We start from the raw sequence: 23139 nt of genomic DNA on the forward strand, positions 1-23139 counted from the left end.
TGAGTGGTATCAGATGCTTGAGTTGACCCATAATTTGTATTCAAGAGTATCAAGACTTTAATGAGGAAAGGTGTTAATTTTCTTTTTGAAAATAATTAATGTAATACTTAGTTTAACTAAGATTTTTCTGTCATAGAAAAATAAGAAAAAAAAGTCAGAGAAAACTTTTGAACCTACATTCCTCCTTTTGTTCTGTCTTATCTCTCTCTTGTACTCTGCAAAATAATTTGTTGCTTCTAACTTAAATTTTTATTTTCCTGTTTTGCACAAACTTCACTAAACATTGCTTGTGAGTGACATACCTTGATAACAAAATGCTTTTGGTAGGTTTTTCTGTGTGTGTGTGTTGGTAGGTTTTTCTGTGTGTGTGTGTGTGTGTGTGTGTGTGTGTGTGTGTCTACGTACACCAGAGCATAAGGAGACAATGATAATGTTTCACTTTTCAGAAATCTTAGTAGCAACAAAATATCTGATATTGAGGAAGGGACATTTGAGAAGCTCTCAGCCTTGCACGAACTGAAGATCAACAGGAACCATTTGACAGGATCAGTTAAGGAGCTATTCAAAAACTTGGTCAACTTAAAAGTATTGTAAGTGTACCTTAATTAAAATTTCATTTGTTTATTATGAGGTAGAAATTACATATTTTTTTGCTCATCTGCAAACTGAAAACTACACGACTCAGATAATTCAATTTATTGTTGCCGTACAGAGTGAATCATCTAAACCTATTAACTTTTATTAAGACTAACTTAATCATTTCTTCAACAACTTGATTAATAGATGTGTGCTTTAGAGCACTTTGTTTGGATAATACTGACAATTAGACATTTCTTTCAAGGCAGCGTACTGATGCATATAATTTCAATATGAGAGATGTGCCTCGCAAACATTGCTATAGATGTTCTTTCTTTTTTTCCGCTAGTAATACACACAATTTTCTTTCAGAATCTAAAAATTCCACCTTTCATCTTTATTCACAGAAAGAAGTAAATAACTTTTTTTAGAAAATGTTTGTAAGAAGAGAAAATGAATGGTTGGATCATCATCTTGGGGAAAACTTTATATTTCTCACAGACTGTTCTAACCCTATTGATGCAACTCAACATGATTACATATTTAGTCTTAATAGTACATTTGTGAACACCTATTTCAGTATTGTTTATTAAGTGGCACTGTATGCCAAAGAGTGGAATTCAGCTATAGAATTGAAAACTGTAGTGGAATGTCTCAGATTCTAGGGTATAGCGTGAATCATTGAGAGTTCAGATGATATTTGAGTAATTTAAAAGGTGAATATGATGGCATACTTTATTTCCTCACATTTTGATGGTTGTCTCCCATGGTTTTCCACTAGATAGCAGTGGCCAAGAAATTTGCATCCAAGATGAGACTCCCCCCCCCCCTTCCCCAACCCCCTTGCAAACATACTAAGTAGACACTTGCCTTCTATCTTCTGACCTGTTTACATGCTTACTATTTCCCTGAGAGGTTCATCAACTATCTAATGTAGGAGCTCCCAATAACCAGCAAACCCACCTTCTATTATGCTTGGCTAGACCTTTCAGGGAGATTAAGCACACTCCCAGCAGATGTGGCATCCTGTACTGACTTTGATCTTCTCTTAACAGTGGTAACAATGGACAAAACCTCAGATCTGTTTTGAAGGCATAAGGGGGCATATATGTGGCCAGTACCCACTTCCACTTTCTCCCAAGGCATTCATGATCCCATAGTCCTTTATTATTCGCCCCAAGGTGAGTTTGAACTGCCCAAATCAGATACTTTAGGAGGCTCAGCAATAACACAGTCTCAGATGATGCTAGAGTCAGCTGCAGGTGCTCCCAATACCATCATGCCCACGGCAGCATCCTGAAGTCTTCTGACCAGGGCCATTGAAACCCCAACCGTCTACAGTCAATGGTAATTTCTGCAGCACCCATACAGGTGCAGTCCCTGTTTGCTTTTACCTTTGTGCATGTATGCTACACGAAATTTAATACTAAGCCAAGGAACCACTACAGTCAGTCGAAGCAGCCAGGAATGGCACATGGTCCAGATTCCTCATTATAAACTATAGATTCTCTTTCCCCAGTAAGATTAGTCTTTTAATGTTTTATCACTTTTACAACAACTCTCTCATAATATTTTAGTATCAGAGCCAAAGGCTAGCTTTTGTGTGACTAAATGTGTTGTAGTCTCAACAACAACAACCACCACCACCACCACCACCTCTGGCATTCTCTCTCTCTCTCTCTCTCTCTCTCTCTCTCTCTCTCTCTCTACACACACACACACACACACACACACACTCACTCACTCACTCACTCACTCAAGAACTAGTTCATTTTTGACATATGCAGTATTTTTCACTGAGAGAGATAATAAACTGAGTGTCAATTCTTTCATGTGGACAAACTTCCAAAACTACTACTTCTGTTTTTGTTACTTGCAAATTCAAATTTATGTATATGGCTTCTTGTCATATTGTGTCTTTGGGAAATTGGCATCCTCATAATTGTGACTTTGGATTTGTAAACATTCTCTTATTACAGTTAATGAACTAAAAATTCACTTATTGCTCTAGACAAATCTGTTTTACAAACATGTAGATTGTCATTGTCAATGATAAGAATTTCAATAAAACAACCCGCTACAATAAAGACACTTTCAGTTCAAATACCATACAATACCCAATACATTCTGATTTCTTGTTTTTATTTCAGGGAATTAAACAGAAACAACATAACTGAAATTGAAGGACTTTCATTTGAAGGATCAAATAAATTAAGTGTGCTAAAACTCAGAAGAAATTTCATCAGCATGCTGGGGGATGGCGCGTTTTTCAAATTGGAAAATTTGCATACACTGTAAGTATTTAAAATGTGGTTATGACCTGAAATATTCAATTTTAACAATTCCACTGAGAACTGCCATAGCTAATATTTAATAGAAAGGCCATAGCTTCAGTACCCAATGTATAGAGAAAAGAACTTCCACTATGTAGCTGCTAGATATGTTTAGTTTACAGATCACTTTCATAGTATTATAGCCTCAGTGTCAATGCAAAAAAATTATTTTATGTTTGTTCAAGGATCATACCTACAAGAACTCAAAGCAATTTCTATTGATAATAGCACAAAATATATGTAAAAATGGGAGCGGAGGAGGGAGGACTGTTGGCCAGTTCCAAAATTTTGAAGTGAGACATTACATGTACTCACGTGAACATCAAATGACATCACAGTCATGACATCTTCACAAAGACTGTGGGTCCAAAGAAAAGGAGAAAACACCCACATCAGTGAAATTAGATAAATGTGTGACCAGTGTGTTCCAGATGTATCAGAACAGCCATATAATAATGTTTTGAAATAGTTTATCATCCAGTTAACCAACTTTTGTGCCATGAAGACTTCTCATCATTTGATTGAGATTCACTGAAACATTGTGTTGTAGAATACTACAACTACTTGCTGGGCCTATGATGTAGGGAATCTTCTGAATATGTGCACAGAATTGTTAAGGACTGGCATTAGCACAATTACTTTTAGGTCACACGATCTAGGAGGTTGTCAAAATGCACTTAAACTATATCTACATCTACATAAGTACTATACACGCCTCCCTACAGCACGTAGCACTTGTAGTGTTGTCCCATAGTAGCAATGCCCCTTCGGTGTGTGCTGACACCATAGAGCTGATGTTGCTGAGGCAATGGGCAGCCAGTAGCCGGCCCACTGGCAGGTGGTCCAAAATGCTAATTCGAGGCACACTAAGTGGCACATGCACTGTCCCATCATGAATCTGCAGCTCAGGGCAGGGTGCCGTTGCAGATGCTGAAATCCACCTCCCCACAGAGTTCATACTGCCAGGCCTGTGGCTGAAAATGATCAGTATTTGTACAGCTCCAGTGCCCACTTGTTTTGCTGATGCAACACTTCCAATCACATTCACCAAATGGAGGTGGCAGCCATAAGGTGTTGTAACTGGCCTGCTGTCACCTTTCTGCTATGTTGTCGATACTGCAAGTGCTGGCCCCTGGCTCACAATGTGGCGGCACTACATTAAGCAGGGGAGTTTCTTCTGACCGAGAAATCACTGAAGGGGTTACACAAGGCCCTGTCTTAGGTCCACTATTGTTTCTCATTTATATGTAAATGATCTTCTGTTTAGTATACAGCAAGCAGAATTAGTTCTTCTTGCAAGTAACACTAATATTGAAATGTATTCGTACCTACATAAAGCCACAGAAGAAACAGTAAATAATGTTCTTAAAAGTATTATTGAGTGGTTTTCTGCGAATAGTCTCTCTCTCAATTTATTCAGTTCTGCACATCAAAAGGTGATATGTCTAACACATGGTAAGAAAACACTAAGGTGGAAACTCAAAAATTTTAAGTGTCATATCGATGACAAATTTAAAAAAAAAAAAAAAAAAAAAAAAAAAGAAAAGAAAACCAATATTTTGGAACTCCTGAAACGACTTAGTTCATTGCAAATTGTGAGGTTAGACAAACCAGTAAGTTGACATATTTTCATTCAACATTGTCTTATGGAATAATGTTCTGAAGTAACTCAACCATTGAAAAAAGTCTTCATTGTGTAAGTTGCCAGTATTTATTGTTTTCTTATAAAATAAATCCCTGAGATGAAAATTAGCAATAAATGTGGTTGAGTGCTATATGGCTCTATTTGAAACTGTTACTCGATGTAGTCATAGGGTCAAGCGTTACAAGTGTGCTTTCATGCCCATTATGTAAGATAGTAAGATAGCTGAAGAAGTATCTACATAGTTTCTGATTGTTCAGTCAAATAGTCTAATCATTGGCAAGTTCAAAATTTAAAGATTAAATTACAATGAAATGTAATAATAATAAAATAAACAAAAAGAGGATAACTATCAACTTATAATTGCTAGATAACACCACAAAATTTGTGTTGGTCAAATTGATAGTTTATTCACGTAATCATTAGAAAGAAAATGCAGACATGGTGGTCTTACAATAATCCAATCAGCTAGAAATAAATTAATACAATATTAATTTGTGGTTAAACTTTCTGGTTCCCGAAAAGAATAGTCCCATATTTAACTAGGCACACATAATCACCAAACTTATCAATGTGTGTAGTACCCTTTATCGATCACAATATTAATTTTTGTGAAATTATAAGTAAATTCACTTCCATTTGAACGGAAAGTAAATTACATTAAATTCTACACTGAAGAGCCAAAGAAACTGGTACACCTGATTAATATTGTGTAGGGTCACTGCGAGCGCGCAGAAGTGTCGCAACACGACGTGGCATGGAGTCGACTAATGTCTGAAATAGTGCTGGAGGGAATTGACACCATGAATCCTGCAGTGCTGTCCACAAATCCGTGATAGTATGAGGGGGCAGAGATCTCTTCTGAACAGCACGTTGCAAGGTATCCCAGATACGCTCTACAATGTTCATGTGTGGGGAGTTTGGTGGCCCATGAAAGTGTTTAAACTTGGAAGTGTGTTCCTGGAGCCACTCTGTATCAATTCTGGACATGTGGGGTGTTGCATTGTCCTGCTGTAATTTCCCAGGCCCATCAGAATGCACGATGGGCATGAATGGATGCAGGTGATCAGACAGGATGCGTATGTACGTGTCACCTGTCAGAGTTGTATCTAGATTTATCGGGTCCCATATCACTCCAACTGCACATACCCTACATCATTGCAGAGCCTCCGCCAGCTTGAACAGTCCACTGCAGACATGCAGCGTCCGTGGATTCATGAGGTTGTCTCCATACCCATACATGTCCATCTGCTCTATACAATTTAAAACGAGACTCATCTGACCAGGCAACCTGTTTCCAATCATCAACAGTCCAATGTCAGTGTTCATGGGCTGAGGCAAGGCGTAAAGCTTTGCGAAGTGCAGTCGTCAAGGTTACACGAGTGGGCCTGAAGCTTGTACCGATCTGTTGTTGAATGGTTCACATGCTGACACTAGTTGATGTCCCAGTGTTGAAATCTGCAGCAATTTGTGGAAGGGTTGCAGTTCTGTCACGTTGAATGAGTCTCTTCAGTTGTTGTTAGTCCCATTCTTGCAGGATCTTTTTCCAGCTGCAGCAATTTCAGAAATTTGATGTTTTACTGGATTTCTGATATTCACGGTACACTTGTGAAACGGTCATACGGGAAAAATCCACACTTCATCACTACCTCGGAGATGCTGTGTCCCATTGCTTGTGTGCCGACTATAACACCATGTTCAAACTCATTTAAATCTTGATAACCTACCATTGTAGCAGCAGTAACTGATCTAACAATTGCGCCAGACACTTGTTGTTTTGTATGGGCATTGACGACCTCAGCGCTGTATTCTGCCTGATTACATATCTCTGTATTTGAATATGCATGCCTGTCCCAGTTTCTTTGGTGCTTCAGTGTATAATGGACATCATATGATGATGATTCCCGATAACTCCTGGAATCAAAGTCCCATTTGGCATTTTATCTAAGTGAGAGTGAATTTTAGAGTATTCACATGGCTGTCTGCCATCCAAAAACTAACACTTTAACCCACTGCTAGATTCTCAATGCATTACCTAAAGCCTGCCCTGCATCAAACTTGTCTAGCTAATCCTCTGCTGACTTGACACACTGTGCCAAACTCAACTCACTCCTGAATCCTTCCTTGGTCCCAAGACTTTTTCCATGACACAGAATGCCCGAGCATCTCTTTGGTCATGTCTGTGAGAACTTGCATTCCTCCACCAAAATTCCGCAACTTGCTTAAAATACATAAAACGAATCACCATTTGAATAATAATATTACAAATTGACTTATTACTGAAATATTAAGTTAAAAGTGTTTTTAATAGTGGCTGAATTAACGGTTAATAAATAAATCAGAAAACAATTAATAATCTAGACAAATGTAATGTGGTTATGTGTGGAAAGAGGTGAGAAATGCTCTACTGCGTTCATGTGTTGCATGTCTGTGGAGAATATGATGTGACACATTTACGTAATTAAAAATATTTAAACTACATAAAGTTGCAGTAAATAAAGTACATACAAATTTGTGGCTTTCTGCAATGATAGCTGCATTGATACGCTATCATCTAACATCTTGTTTAGCACAGTTGTATTAATTGTTCTATACTTAATAATTTTCAGTGATTATTGTAAATGTGTTCAATTACTGTAGTCACTTAAGTCTTAATAAATCAGTGCTGTGGATAAGTTGATATGACTGGATTTGCGCTACAATTAGACATTAAACTACAGTATAACCCCACTTTTACATTCCCAGCATTAACATTTTCCTGTCGTTTATGACATTTTTTTGTTCCCGTCAGTTTTCCTATGACCATAATGTTAATTTGCACCCGATTTTGTATCAACATATTTATAATTTTTCTGCGATTTACGCATTATGAAAAAAGATTTGTCGAGAAAAAAATAACGCTGGAATGATTTTGGGCGACCAGTAGTGTTTACAAATATTATGTAGTTGCTCAGCGGATTTGAACTGGTAAATGTGTAAAAGTTGCAACAGTTCATGCCGTACCTCCCGCCGCTGCCAAGCACTACTTGGCATGATGGCTGATGGGCGTAACTAGGTTCGTTCGAATAAAGGTATCATGACCATTCACAACCATTTCCAAACTCTTTACCACGCCAATGCGGTTGCGTGATTGTTGTGATCATTGTGACACCTTTGTCGAACCATATTTAGCGTGTTTCAGCGTTGGCCCCCATGTAGCGCTAGTTGAAACCATCATTCACTTTGCGTTGCTCAAATGTTCTTAGTTTAAGCACAGTGCCAGTTGTGAAATTTTTTCATGCTGAGCAAAGTGTGTTTCAAGAATTTATTCTTGTTGTCAGATGCAGTATTTTCGTTTCATTTTTTGTGATGTTACACAAACAGGGTGAGTGATAGTCTGAGTGTGTGTGGTTTTCTACATAACTGAGGAGGCACAGAACCTGATAACCTCAAAAAGATGACTGCAGTGCGAGAGATGCAGAATAATATGTATTCAAACACCACACAAAATACTTGTACATATTTGCACCTGACAACAAGAAAAAATTCTCGAAACACATCGCTAAGCATGAAAAATACGTACGTAGTGCAGTATTTCATTATTTAAATAATGAGTGACAGCTGCAGGCTTTCGAAAAACATCGACTATGACGTTTGAAATTAAGTCAAACGTTTCTACTTCCCAGACAGTTATCAATTCCAGTTACAGCAGCAGTTTTTATAAGATAATGAACCTTTATTAGATAATAAAAAAGTACCTGACAAGTCTTTTGATGCCTGTTATGTACATATATCATACATAAAGTGCAAAAATGCAAGGGGGTATCCTATATGTAACTTTTACAGCTTAAAACGCTATTCCCCACATTTTATATTTTCCTGCATTTTACATCATGTTTTTGAAGTCCCTTGAAAAGTGTGAAAGTGGTCTATCACTTTACTACTGAATTATAAAGTGTTTGAAGATAGCCATCTTCCATCATGTTGTTGTTATTGTAAAAACCACTCACAGCAGACCGGCCTTGCTATCGTCCAGCCACTTGCTGCTTCTTGGGAAAACCCACAGATTAGACGTATCTGAGCACTAGCTTTGCCAGTGACTGCACAGCCTGCTGTGAAAGCCTTAGCCATTGTTCTTTGCCCCGGCTCCTTCAGCCGAGCCAACTCTTAAATTTTACATCTTAAAATTTCCATCTGGGTGATAACTCACTACCATATGCATTATGTTACAATTGCTCAAAAATCTGCTGTAACAGTAATATGTGATGCTCATACTGATCATCTTGTAGACATCTGTTTGCCGGCTGGTGTGGCCGAGCAGTTCTAGGCGCTTCAGTCTTGAACTGTGCGACCGCTGCGGTTGCAGTTTCGAATCCTTCCTCTGGCATGGGTGTGTGTGATGTCCTTAGGTTAGTTAGGTTTAAGTAGTTCTAGGTTCTAGGGGACTGATGACCTCAGATGTTAAGTCCCATAGTGCTCAGAGCCATTTGAAGACATATGTTTATGTAGTCAGGCATTTTGACTACTGCCTCATAATATATTTATTCTTTCTTAAAGTTTGTTATAAAGGATCCACTGCAGTTCAAAAGGAACAATGATGTACTTAATTAAAATACGACAAGAGAAAATGACTTTTGTTAGTCCACATTAAGATTGTGTTTAGTATATAATGAGATACGCAGTGCTAAAACAAAAAAAATTTGATCACTTTCACAGTGATAGAAAATGTCTGGCACAGAGCAAAAGTAAATTTGAAAAGACACTGAAACAGTTTCTCCTTCACAGTTCCTCTTATTCTGTAGAATAATTTCAGTTTCTGCAATTTGTAACAGAGGGTGGGTAGCGATTACTCACATCTGTATTTAAAAAAATAATATGTAATGTAGAACACAAGGTGTATATATTATAACATGTCGGATCAAAGATTAATATATAAATTTGTGTTAAATTTAAGTAATTGTGCTATTTAGTAATTTTAATGTAACATGTATACTGACTTATTCTACATTTTGTGATAGAAATCATACATCTGTATGGAACATGAAGTTAACAAACAAACAATGTATTTACTATGAATGTCATCTTTTTTTGTAGGTATCTTGATTTCAACAATATAAGTGCCATTAGAAAAGGATGGTTATATGGTCTCGTGTTACTAAATCATTTGAACCTAAGTAACAATCAAATTTCAGCCATTGAAGCTGATGGATGGCAGTTCTGTCAACAGTTGACAGTTATGTAAGTACAGATTTAATTAAGAAATTTCTAATTGGGATGCCAGTTAAGTGTACCAAGGTCATTGTGTTGGAAATAGTCATCCATTCTGTGCTAGCTATTGACTAGTAAGATATTGTTTTCTCAGTTCAGCCTAAAGACTGATCTGCCTAGTGGAAAATTTTTTTATATTAAATTGAATAAATAAGTGAATAAGCATGTTCTAATGATTTATTGATCCACTATTTATGCTGACTGTCATAAATCTGCTTTGCAACTCAACTTTTGTTTTGTGTTCCATATCACTATAACTACAGAAATAATTAACTTCTATTACCAAATATGTTCACTCTTATTAGATCAAAAACCTACAACAAAATGTTTGTTGTCATTATGTTGTTCTTGCAAGAGCAAAGAACACGCAACAGTAAAAAAACCTACTTTGTCAACAGTTGTCAAAGCTGTCAGTTTAAGATATATAAAAATTAATAATGTGGAATTATAATCGAAAGAAATGATGTTGTTGTTGTGGCATTGTTAAGACATTGTGTGATGGGATGAAACTTTAGTAAAAGCTGGTCATTGTGTCAGGAAAGAATGGATATGTGACAGCATATATTGAAGTATTGCTGTTCCCGTGCTGACAGTAATTACTGTCTTGTATGCAGGAACTTCCTCTGGTTTCATACTGAACTGTCTCCTGTGTTACAAATTGAAGAAAATGAGTGACCACCATGAGGAAATAAATTAAAAAGTTTTTTTCATAAGTGGTTCAGGGGCAGCCGCTAGAAAACTTTGTCGGCTGTCTGTCAATATAATGGATAATGTTATATATCATTCAGTTATCAAAGATAGAGCTCTAGCAATGCTAACAAAAAAAAGCTGACTCAATTGAATGATGAAACCATCGCACTCTGCAAGTTCTGAATGATTTGTGTTAAGTTAGAGCTCTTGGAATTTATGAAACAAAGTAAGTCACAGTTTCAACAGTGTCTCGTTGGCATGGTTGCAAAAGAACACCGTCACTGGGTTGTTTGGTTTCTACCATATCACTGATGCATTGTCCGCCGCTTGTGGTCTCGCGGTAGCGTTCTCGCTTCCCGAGCACGGGGTCCCGGGTTCGATTCCCGGCGGGGTCAGGGATTTTCACCTGCCTCGAGATGACTGGGTGTTTGTGTTGTCCTCATCATTTCATCATCATCCAGGAAAGTGGCGAAATTGGACTGAGCAAAGGTTGGGAAATTGTACGGGCGCTGATAACCACGCAGTTGAGCGCCCCACAAACCAAACATCATCTCATCACTGATGCATTAACATCATCGAAATTATTTTTGCAAAGTTCAGCCAATATGTGACAATAAATAATAAAAGCTTCACTGTGGCAAAAATTCAAGAATTGTCATAGGAAGCAATGGTACAAATAATACGAGAGTAGTCAAGTGGTGATGTACACAACTTCATCTTTCCTTACTATAATATTGCCCTCAATGTACATATTGAATAATATGATGGTTAGGCTACAATCCTGTCTCACTCACTCTTCAAATACTGTCTCCTGTTCATATCCTTCAACTCTGCCAACTGCAGCCTGGTTCCAGAACAAGTTGTGAGTAACATTTCAGTTCCTGTATTTTAACACTGCTACCTTGAAAGAGTGTATTCTAATCAAAATTGCCAAAAACTTTCTCTAAATCTACAAATGCTATAAATGTAGGTTTGCTTTCCCTTAACCTATCTTCTGAGTTAAGTCATAGGGTCAGTATTGCCTTACGTGTTCCTGCATCTATCCAGAATCCAAACAGGCCTTCCCCGAGTTCTGCTTCTACATTTTCTGTTCTTCTGTAAACAAATTGTTTCTGTTTTTTGCAACAATGACTTGTTAAACTGATGGTTTGTTGACATTCACACCTGTCAGTACCTTTCTTCTTTGGAATTATGATTCTTACAGTCATCTTGAAATCGGGTGGTATTTTATCTGTCACGTGTATCTTGTAAAATAGTTCTGTTGTGACTGGCTCTCCCAAGGATCACACTAACAATTTTGAGGAAATGTTGTCTACTCTGGGTGCTTTGTTTTGATCTAGGTCCATCAGTGCTCTGTCAAACTCTTCTCATACCATACTTCTGCCATTTTATCTTCATCTCTTCCCATAATATTGTATTCAAGTTTCTGCTCTGTGTGTAATCCTTCTGTATATTCCTAGCACCTTTCAGTCTTCTCTCCCTTGCTTAGTACTGGCTTGCCATATGAGCACTTCGTATTCATACACAGGATTTACTTTCCTCCAAAAATTTCTATAAATGTATTATATGCTGCATCTATCTTTCTCATACTCAAGCATACTTGTACAGCTCTCCATTTCTCGTCTAGTCACTCCCGCTTTGCTGTTTTGTGGTTTCTGTGAATATCCTTTTCTAATTGTCTGTATTCTGTTTTGCCTGTTTCATTTCCGTATTGTTGTATTTTGTTCTTTCATTAATTACTTTCGGTATCTCATGTGTATCCAAGCATTTCGACTGGGCCCACTAGATCCTCTGCTGCCTTCAATACTTCATATCCCAGTGCTACCTGTTTGTTTTCTATTGTATTCCTTTCTCCTTTTCTCAGTCAATAGTATCCTAATGCTCCCTTTGAAACTCTCAACAGCATCTAGGCTCTTAAACTTATCCAGGTCCCATCTCCTTTATTTCTTGCATTTGTGCAATTTATACAGTTCATGACCAATGAATTATGGTCAGTGTCTACTTCTGTGCCTGGAAATGTTTTGCAGTTGAAAATTTTGTTTCAGAATCTCTTCCTTACCATTATATATTCTTTCTGAACCTTACGGTATGTGTACAACAGTCTTTCCGTGTATGCAACTTTCTTTTGTGATTCTTGCAACCAAGTATTAGCAGTGAGTAAATTATGCTCTGTGCAAAATTTTGTCATATGACTTTTTATCCATTCATTCATTTGTCCCCATTCTGTTTTTCATTTTCTTCCTTCTCCTACTATTGAATTACAGTCGCCCATCATAATTAAATTTTCACCTCCCTTAATTCTGAATAATTTCTTTTATCTCATCTTACTTTTTCAATCTCTTCATTGTCTGTGGAACTAGTATTCTTTTACACTTGTACTACTCTTCCTGGAGGAAAGACACTGTTGAGAAAATTTAAGGAACCTACATTTGAGGGTAGCTGTAGAATGATTCTACTGCCACTTTGTTCGTTTCGTGTAAGGACCACGAATATAATCTGTTGTGCACTGTACAGAGGCTTGTGGAGCATTGATGTAGATGTAAATGTATAGGGTGGCAATTGTTGAACTATATGAAAAAAAAACATAAATTAGTTACAAACTATGGTGTGCACACTCTTTATTCAACATGTAATGTTACTACAGATATTTGGATTTAGGTTATGACATGTTTGATATGCCTGTCAACATTGGCTATGATGTGGCACGGACATATAGTGAAATTCTGCATGACCCGCTGAAGTTCTCGGGACATTGATGCTGTCAGTGTCCTCATGAATAGCTGTTTTCAGCTCAGCAATGGTTTTGGGATTGTTGCTGTACACCTTGAATTTAATATGGCCCCACAAAAAGGGATCACATGTGTTCAGATCCGGAGAATATGGCAGCCAATTGAGACCCATGACAGTGTTCGCGGGGTACCCCCAAAGTGCTCCTCCAGAACATCAAACACTCTCCTGCTATGATGGGGTCAAGCTCCGTCTTGCATGAACCACATCTTGTCGAAAGCTGGATCACTTTGGATAATGGGGATGAAATCACCTTCCAATACCTTTACATACCATTCAGTTGTCACTTTGCCATCAAGGACTATCGCACCAATTATTCCATGACTGGACATTGCACACCACACGGTCACTCGTTGAGGGCCAAGAGACTTCTCAATCGCGAAATGCGGATTGTGAGTCCTCCAAATGTGCCAATTTTGCTTATTGACGAACCCATCGATATAAAAGTGGCATTCGTCACTAAACCGAACCCAGTTCACATCAAAGTCCTGTTCGTCAATTCTGTGAACAATAGTGTTGGCGACACACAACCGTTGTCCTGTGACCCTTAGGTTTAACAGCTGATAGGTTTGAATTTTGTATGGGAAGAGGTGCAGGTCTTCAACAACAATTTGTCACAGTGTCTCCCAGTAGATTCCCACCTGTTGTGTAGCTCCTCTGATTGATTTCCTGGGGCTGGTATGAAACACAGCACGTATCTTCTCGATGTTTTTGGTGTTTTCACCCTTTCAGGATGACCAACATTGCCAACACTGTCATCACGAACACTATCTGTTTTCTCAAACTTGTGAATCAAATTCTTGATTGTTAGCATACTTTCACGAGTTGTCCTCAGTTTGAACTAAGTCACAAACTTCCTTTGAGCCGCAGTTGGGCTGTTATTGCTCGCATAGTAAGCCTTCACTAGTGCTATATGCTCAGGCACACAGAACCGTGATATTTTTCATGTGCAAGTGGCCGACAACAACAAGGTGCATACGCATGCTAATCCCCATGTTGCCCCGCAGCCAACTGTGCAGTTTGAATGTCATAACACAAACCGTTCAGAAGTTAAGACAAATTTATTTCATATAATCCAATAATTGTCACCCTGTAAATGTACTGTGGTAGGCCTTGGCTTTGTGTGTATCATGGCTATGCTAATGGGTTCCATATGCTGTTCGCAGTAATTGACATGCACTCTGGTCTTATTCATTATTAGTCATACTGCTGCATTACACCTATTAGATTTTGTGTTGCTACATCTGTACTCACAACACCAAAAATCCTATTCTTCCTGGCACTGCATTTCAATAAATCCCACTGTATAACTAACTTCAGTATATCCATTCCTCATTTTAAATTCTTTAATTTACCTACCTGATTAAGGGGTCTAACAGTCCACGCTTCAGCCCGTAAAAAGCTAAGGTTTTTTCCCCTCCTCCCATAGATGACAATGTCACCATCAGTAGGCCCCGCCTGGAGATCCGAGTGGGGAACTCTTTTACCTCTGGAGTATTTTGCTCAAGGGGATGCCATTGTCATTAAACCATGCAGTAGAACGTCATGTCCTGTAGAAACATTACAGCTGTAGTTTCTATGTGCTTTCAGCCATGCACAGTACCAAGAAAAGACAATCATCATAGCTAATATTACAAGGAAAATGAGTCACCCAGACAGTTGCCCATGTGTGTACTGGAAAGGCTATTGTCCCTCTTCAGGAACTATATGTTAGTGTGGCTTCTCCACAAAATCTTGATGGTAATATTATCCGTATCATTGTAATATGCAAGCCAGCCCATCGTAACAAGGTCCCTAATTGGTGGAGTGAGGACAATTGTAAAAGTCAGAAATGAATGTAAATCGTGTTTGTTACTCTGTCAAAATACTCTGCCTACAACTTTACAGTTTACAATTTATCTGTGCAGATACTGCAGTACTAACTTTAAAGTAAATCATTATTAATTAATTGGAACCATTAATGACTGTATGAGAAGATGAAAATGTGGAAACTTGGTGCCACAGAAGTGGATGCTAGTTGGTGCATCAGATAGTGAATACCTCCGTGAATGCCTGTTCTATACATGAAATTGAACTAGGGCAGCAGATATACAGTATGTGGAAAAAAAAGAGAGAGAACAAAGCTATGTCAGCCACTTCCAATGATTTGCTATGAAATTTTAGTTAAATTTCAGCATTGTCTAATCTGCCTAATGGAATAACATGAACCTTATGACAAGGGCACTTTTATTGCTCTTCAGTACAGCTGTAACATTAGATGCCACATCAAAATACATGTTCTCATAGTAGGTAATTTAGGTATGAGTAATTGACATTAGTTTACTATAAATAGTTTTAACTTGTTTGTGGATCTTAAGATACACTGTAAAACAAAATACACACCACGAGAGAGTTGTCCAAATTCTTCACAAATTTATATTCATACAGGTATCAACCTAAAATGCAGCTCTGTAAACTTTAGCAGCCAGTGAATGAATGTGTGATGCTGCAGCGCAGTTTCGCTGTGCAGCTGGCAGTGATAGTCAACAAGGGGATGTGTCAATAGCAGGGCATAAAATCTATGTAAATTTCATTCCGTATACTCAGTTGGACAATAATTATACCCCATAGGCAGGCGTGTGAACAGTATATGAAGATGTCAGCATTTGAGAGACGATGCATAGTTGGGCTCAAAGAATCTGGTTGGAGTAATCAGTTTATCACTCACCATTTGTATAGGAATGATGCCATTGTTCGACAATGTTGGTAGGAATGGGTGAACCATGGCCAAGCACAGCGTCAAGAACGAAGCATTCGACATAGAGGTAAGACAGAATGAGAGGACCGAGCAACAATCAGAGGGCTCTTGGAGCCACAGATTCATCATTATCATCGATCCAACACTGGTGCTTCAGTGTTTCAGTGACCACATGGACGATTAATAGGTGGCTCACAGAAATGGGACTGAGCTCACAGTGCCCCTTGTGCCGACTACAATTGATTTCTGTACTCCAACAAGCCTGTTTGCTGTGGTGTCAGGCACATTTGGCTTGGAATCTCATTGGCTGTAGTAAAATTGTCATCAGTGATGACTCCCACTTTGAACTGAGCCCCAATGACCAATGAAGACATGCCAGGAGGCGTCCTGGAGCACTGTGATACCAGCCTGATTGTTGCTTGCCATACAGCCCAACAACAAGGAGTGCCATTTCATTTCACAGCAAGGATTCCTTTGGTTGTCATCCATGGCACCCTTATAGCACAGCAGTATGTCAACGATATTGTACGCCTTGATTTGTTGCCTTTCATGAGAAGCCATACTGGGCTTATACTTCACCAACATAATGCTCACCCACATGTGTCGAGAGTACCTACTACGTGTCTTTGTGATTGCCAAACCCTACCGTGGCTAGCAAGATCGCCAGATCTCTCCCAAGTTGAGAACGTTTGGAGCATTATGGTTATGGCCATCCAACCAGGACTGGATTTTAACAATTTAAGGTACCATTTGGACAGAATTTGACACAAAATCCCGGAGGAGGACATCCAACAACTCTGTCAATCAATGCCAAACCGAATAATTATGTGCATAAAGGCCAGAAATAGAACAGCATGCTATTGACTTTCTCAGTTTGTGAAGCTTCAGCTCTTGAATCAATCATCCAATTTTTCTGAAATTGCAATAATTTGTTTGTTTGTACATGTACATCACATCTACTGATTGTATAACTTCTTTGTGGTGCATCATTTTTGTTAATGTGTATTTGGATGAGTAACTTAACTTGTGATTTTGATTAGACAGAATGTGTTGTGATGTGTGTGCGTGTGCGTGCGAGTGTGTGCTTTGGGGAGGGGAGGTGGGGGGGAGGACAGAGAATCACAGTGATCCACAAATATTTAGAAAAACTTGTTCATTACTCTCATATCAAAATAGTAAATATATAATTGAATTCATAATATCTGATAAAAATATCAAATAAATTGTATGTGTTATTGCCAGTAGAAGAAATGTTGTATATCCAAAGAATGTACGTCAGTAATGTCATACCAGCTATTAGAGATTAGTATTTGCCATAGTATATTTAAATTAAATTTGTGATATATGTGTGGACTCCAATGTAAGGTAAATCTGTAATATTCCTCATAACAGGAACAGTGCAGTCTGTGGATAAAATTCTGCACAAGTTGATAATGAAGTCAACTTCTGGTTACTGTTAGATACATGTTCTCATTCTTTAACCTCAATGTATTAATAATTTGATAGCTACACTCAACAAATGAAAAACTATCTGAAACTATTAAAAAGTAATAAAATAAGTTTGATAATGTAAATAGTGACTGGTCGCTACAAATCTTTCATCTACAATGATAAATTTCTAATATATACATATCATAGTTAATGTACATACTGAAGTTTTTTACTCTCTCGTTATTTTGCATTGTTTGGTAACTCAGTGTCAGTTCTCATTCTGAGTCGACCGCTTTATCATTACAGTGAGTGTAATAAATAAGATTTTAATTTGTAAGACTGTGAAGTATTTTATATTTATGGGATGTGTATGACATTATTTTTGATTGTTATTATTTTCTCTTTCATCTTCAAGGGATCTTTCTCAGAACCGCCTTCAAGCTGTTACAAAGGGAATGTTCGAACAGTTAACAAGATTACAAGTTCTTCGCTTGAATGGCAATATAATTGAATATATTGCCGATGGCGCTTTTGATGGCCTGATATCACTCGAAGTTCTGTAAGTATATGATTAACATTTAAACATTTTTGTTTCATTAATTTCTTAAGATTCACAGAAGAAACTGAAAAATTGTGTTTCTGTACCTTTTGTGATAAACTTTAATTTATTTGGTTTTGTGTTCTCTTAGACATCTTATACCACATATTTTCATTGTAGGTCTTCCCATTATTTGTGTGTCTGTCTGTGGTCATTGATATTGTGAAGTTTTGCGTAGTTAAAACCTTGCAGCATCAGAGTAAAGATATTTTTGATAAAAATCAAACCATAGACTGTAGAGCTCTTTCCCTCAGCATCCTTACCCAAAGTTTTCAGAAAAAATACCTTGTAAGCATTTGAAGCAGGTCATTTTTATATAACATCGTGAGCTGCTAATAAACAAACCTTTTATTTACTACTTGTTTCAGTCTATCTGATCATCATCAGGCAACTGTATAACAGCAGAGAAAATAATTTAATTGTATGAAGATACATGTAATGACAAGTAGTTAGCATACCAAAAACAGTATATAAATTTGTAGTATACAAAAATTGTTATTGCAGTTTACTTGAAATCATTCCTGTTGTGACACCAGTAGTAAAAATAAAATTGTGAGAAATGATTATGAATCATTGAAAATAAAGTCCACTGCTAGCCATTAAAGCTGCAGCGCCGGGGATGATGGCAAATAACGAAATTTTACTTATCGTGTGAACACAGTATAGTAGGAAGATGATTTGGGGGTATACAGGCTGTGAAATTTAGTATGCAGCACAGCTGTCTCTGGCAGCAGTGTTGACTCTAACATGGTTGGGCAATGAGTCGAACTGAACTTGGACGATTGATTCGGGCATGTAATTCCGTGCTGCTATCCCAGAGTTCATTGATCTTAGTGGTCGGTGGGTGGAGGTGTGCCAATCTCTCACCAGCCTATGACCAGATCGAACAATGAAGAGTCTAGAATGTAATAACGACAAGGTTATGAAAAGGATAGATTGCTACTCACTAAATAGAGGAGATGTTGAGTTGCAGACAGGCACAACAAAAACACTGTTACACATTTAAGCTTTTGACCAAAAGGCCTTCTTCCAAAGTAGAAAATGTACACAAATTCACGCAAGCGCAGCCCATAAACGCACGACCAATGTCTCTGACTGCTATGGCTGGCCAGTACCGCCATCTCTAGCTTCCCACCGCAGCTCGACCTCTACACCGTAGTGGCCTCTCAACCCTGAGCCACTACAGTATTCAGTTCTTCGCTAGACACTTGCTGAAGACAAATAGGGAAGTTGATGAAATGTTGTGAAAGGAAAATAACAGTTAACTCATCTGCAAACCCAGAAACTTATAAATCATGGCTTAACTATGTGTGGAAATCTAAAATCGTTTTAACTTTCATTATGTTTGTAGGATTTATGTCATTTTAGTGCTTTTGCTAACAGCACAGTGCAATGTTTGTATTTGCATTAGGTAGGCCGCATACATTATGATCTAGATCTTGGTTTTAAATTACTACAGAAACACACATTGAAACTTACGTATTCATTGTTACACATTCATAGTACTTATACTTGTTTCACAAGCTTCTGTAATTTTCTCCTTATCTGCTGTGTTACTTCCAATGTGAATGAAAACTCATGAATATATACCATGGTGGTGGTGGTGGTGGTGGTGGTGGTGGTGGTGGTGGTGGTATGTGTAATGGGGGAACAGAATAGCAACAACTGCCCCTGAGATTCAGTTTTTGGATGTGTGAAGCTTTATAACCAATGTTAAAGCTGTTCCGTGTTTGGGAACAAGACAGGGAGAGAGTCAATAATTCATATGAGAATGTGTAAATGTTCGTCAAGATGTGATAGTGTTCACTATGATGAGTAACATAGACGACAATCAGTAGTGGAAGAGTAATCTGCAGCAAACATTGCTTTGCTTAGTAAAGTGAATAGAAATGTCAGGACAATATTCTTGTTTCCTCGGTGACTGAGGTTATTTACAAATAGTGTCATCACCACTGTTATTGCTATTTTGAGTTTTCTTTTTCCTTGCTTCTCACATTGGATCAGATGACACATTTATTATTTCAAATGTGTGGCGTGTCCTAATGGGTGTACAGATTTTGATTGCTAACTAAAGAAATAAAAATGAAATCTTCTTATCCTTTTTTAACTGGAAAATTTTCTTTTTGATTTCAGAGAACTAAGTAGTAACAGAATTGCATGGACAGTTGAAGATGATTATATCGATGGTGTATACAGTAGCTTACGACAGTTAACAGAATTGAGCTTATGCTCTAATGAAATAAAGACTATCAACAAGAAAGCATTCATAGGTCTTGACCGAATCACTCGACTGGATCTCAGAAACAATAGTATTGTATCCATTCAAGAAAATAGCTTCAGTGCTCTTCAACATCTGAAAGAAGTTCGCATGAATACGAGTGATATGTTATGTGATTGTAAAATGAAATGGTTTGCTATTTGGCTGAAACAGTTTAGTGTTAACAAGTCAGTGATGGCTGTTTGTGCATTTCCTGAAAGGCTGAGAGGTGTACCAGTTTTGCAAGTTTCTATAAATGATTTTACTTGTGGTAAGTACAAGTTATTACAGCATTAAAATTTTGTATTATGTGATATCAAAAATCAGGGTTACCAAGTTTAAAGTATTATTACGCACTGTGCCAGCGTACACTGGCAGTACTAAGTATACATACTCATCATGAAGTGTTGGTTATTATGCAAAAATAATTTCTGTGTGTCTCTACAGAACATGTTATTGATAAAGGTAATATGCAGTTGCCTCATCTCGAACTGTTGTTACGAAATAACATCACTGATTTGGCATAAGAGGAGGTGGATCTTCAACATATAAACTTTGAAACTTGAAGTTCTGCTTGTACATGAAATGTTACTTGTTGAGAGGGGTTGAGGGGTTTGAATATTGTATTATCTACTATTAACAATTAACTGGTTTCTTTTAACTTCATTATGTGCAGTCATAATACCCAACAGTTTCAAATAAGAGGCTTTGCACAAAGCAAATCTGTCTCAAATTTGGATGTACATGGCATTAGTTAGCACAAAAAAGTGTGTAATAGCTTGCATTGATTTGTCTAATAGCAAATTATTTGACCTGTATATGTAGTTCTTGACAAAGCAGATAGTACGTATATATTTTCTGAAAGTAGTTAGTTAGTTTCATGTTCCATGAATCAGTTAACACAGAAATCGTAATGATGTGGAACAAGGCATTTTACATGCTGAACATTTATAACGTTTTTTTGCTTTTCATCTTTAAAAAAAAAAAAATACAGATGTGAGTTGGTAATTCCTATCCACTACCTCTTACACATTACAATAATAGAAATTCTTTTATGGAATAGAAGGAGTTGTCAAGGAGAAACTTTTTCAGTTTGTTTTCAAAATTTTGCTTTGTTGTGTGTCACACATTTTATATATATAAACTCAAGTTTGTTATAACCTAAAGTGACACACAGTGCACCTGTCACGTCCTATTTGGTTAGTGTAAAATCATAGAATGTACTAATTCTATATTTTTAAGTGTTCTGTAATGATTAATTGTGTGAATGTACTCCAACTGTGACACACAGTGATTTTATGACGTGGAATAAGATATTTAAACATGACCTCGATGTTCGGTTTGTTTCAGATGAATTTCCTAAACCCAATATAATTGAAAGTCCACAGAGCCTTGTAGCGTTGAAGGGAGATAACATTACATTGCACTGCAAGGCATCTTCTTCTTCTCTACATCCAATGGCTTTTCACTGGAAGAAGGACAATGTTAATCTTAATGCCGCAAGTACAAAGCAGACAGCAAAAAGTTTAGGAGATAAAGGTTGTGAACAGACTTCAGAGCTAGTGATATTCAATATAAGTCTGCGTGAAACTGGCCGATACCAGTGTGTGGTTTCAAACAATTTTGGATCTACATACTCGAACAAATCCAGGATAACTGTTTTAGGTATTTATATAGTTTTCTTGTTATTTTAGTTTAATGGCATGACTCCTGTTGTACATTCCATCATTTGTCAAGATTAATAAGTAACAGTGGTGTGGGGAATAGTAACCCAGAGGTAACTGCCTCAATCCATAATAGTATAAGAAATTTTAATTACCAGAATTTTGGTAATAAATGGTGGCATAAAATGTGATACAGATTAAATTCAAAATTTTTCTATGTACAGTGTTGTAAAGTCACAGGATATTGTTCCATCTGTCAAACAAGCTTGCCAACCCTTACAGTAAAATTTTAATTCTAAGTGTTGGTATACACATATAATTAAGTTCACCTGACACAGAAATAGTCCACTTGTAACATTATGTAACTCCACCCTGTGCCTGAGTAACAGCTGCAGATAGACGTGTCATGGACTACACAAAATGTTGAGTGTAGGCAGCAGTAGTAGGGCTACACTGGTTAGAGTGCAATCTGCATTGTTGCCAGATCCCCTCCCTCTAATCCTCCTCTCCCCCCCCCCCCAATGACATCATTAAGACATCATGCATTGTTACCAGATTTCTCCTCCTCCCACTCCTATAATACTATTGGCCAATTGCCCTTTGTATAAAAATGGCAGAAACTTAAAAAAGGCAGGGAATTCAAAAGTAACCCAATTATGTTGCAGGGTTTTTGTCCACTCATATGATGTTGCTGTGTAAGTCACAGTGGAAGGCAAAAAGGCGAAAGAGGGAACGGACCACATGGCTGCTTCCTTACACCTTAGCAACAGACACGGAAGTGCTACCCAGTGTTGATAATACTTCTGAATCAATGCGGGATGCCTCTCCTGCTGGCCCAGCGGCCTATTTTCCTCCCCGGTCCAGATGAGGGGTATGCTAGTAATTGGGAGTTCCAAAGTTAAGGCAGGTAATGGGGCCCCTCGGGGGGGAGGGGGGGAGTGCCGGTGTGCACTTGGTATGTTGGCAGGGGGAGGGGAGGGGGCTCGTCTTGAGACATGGAGGCTACTTTCAGTGGATAGCTGATTTGGTGGTGGAAGATTAATATGATATTAGTAAACTGCAGAGGTATCCAAGGGAAGGTCCTAGAATTGGTGCTGCTAATTGGAGATTATAATGCCCAGATAGTTGGTTGAAAGTGGAAGTGAATAGCAACATCATCCTAATTTCAGATTGGAAT

General features: G+C 37.8%; 1 protein-coding gene across 1 annotated transcript in view; it reads left to right on the plus strand.

Annotated features, from left to right (window-relative positions):
• LOC126185006 (leucine-rich repeats and immunoglobulin-like domains protein 3) overlaps nucleotides 1-23139 on the plus strand; it is a 76180-nt gene that overhangs the window by 14814 nt on the left and 38227 nt on the right. Inside the window, exons 4-9 of the mRNA XM_049927733.1 lie at nucleotides 447-590; nucleotides 2727-2870; nucleotides 9625-9768; nucleotides 17859-18002; nucleotides 20175-20569; nucleotides 21649-21963. Coding sequence (XP_049783690.1) covers nucleotides 447-590; nucleotides 2727-2870; nucleotides 9625-9768; nucleotides 17859-18002; nucleotides 20175-20569; nucleotides 21649-21963 — 1286 coding nt within the window. The remainder of the gene's footprint in view (nucleotides 1-446; nucleotides 591-2726; nucleotides 2871-9624; nucleotides 9769-17858; nucleotides 18003-20174; nucleotides 20570-21648; nucleotides 21964-23139) is intronic.

This window comes from Schistocerca cancellata, chromosome 4, assembly GCF_023864275.1.
Source record: "Schistocerca cancellata isolate TAMUIC-IGC-003103 chromosome 4, iqSchCanc2.1, whole genome shotgun sequence".
Taxonomy (NCBI): Eukaryota; Metazoa; Arthropoda; class Insecta; order Orthoptera; family Acrididae; genus Schistocerca; species Schistocerca cancellata.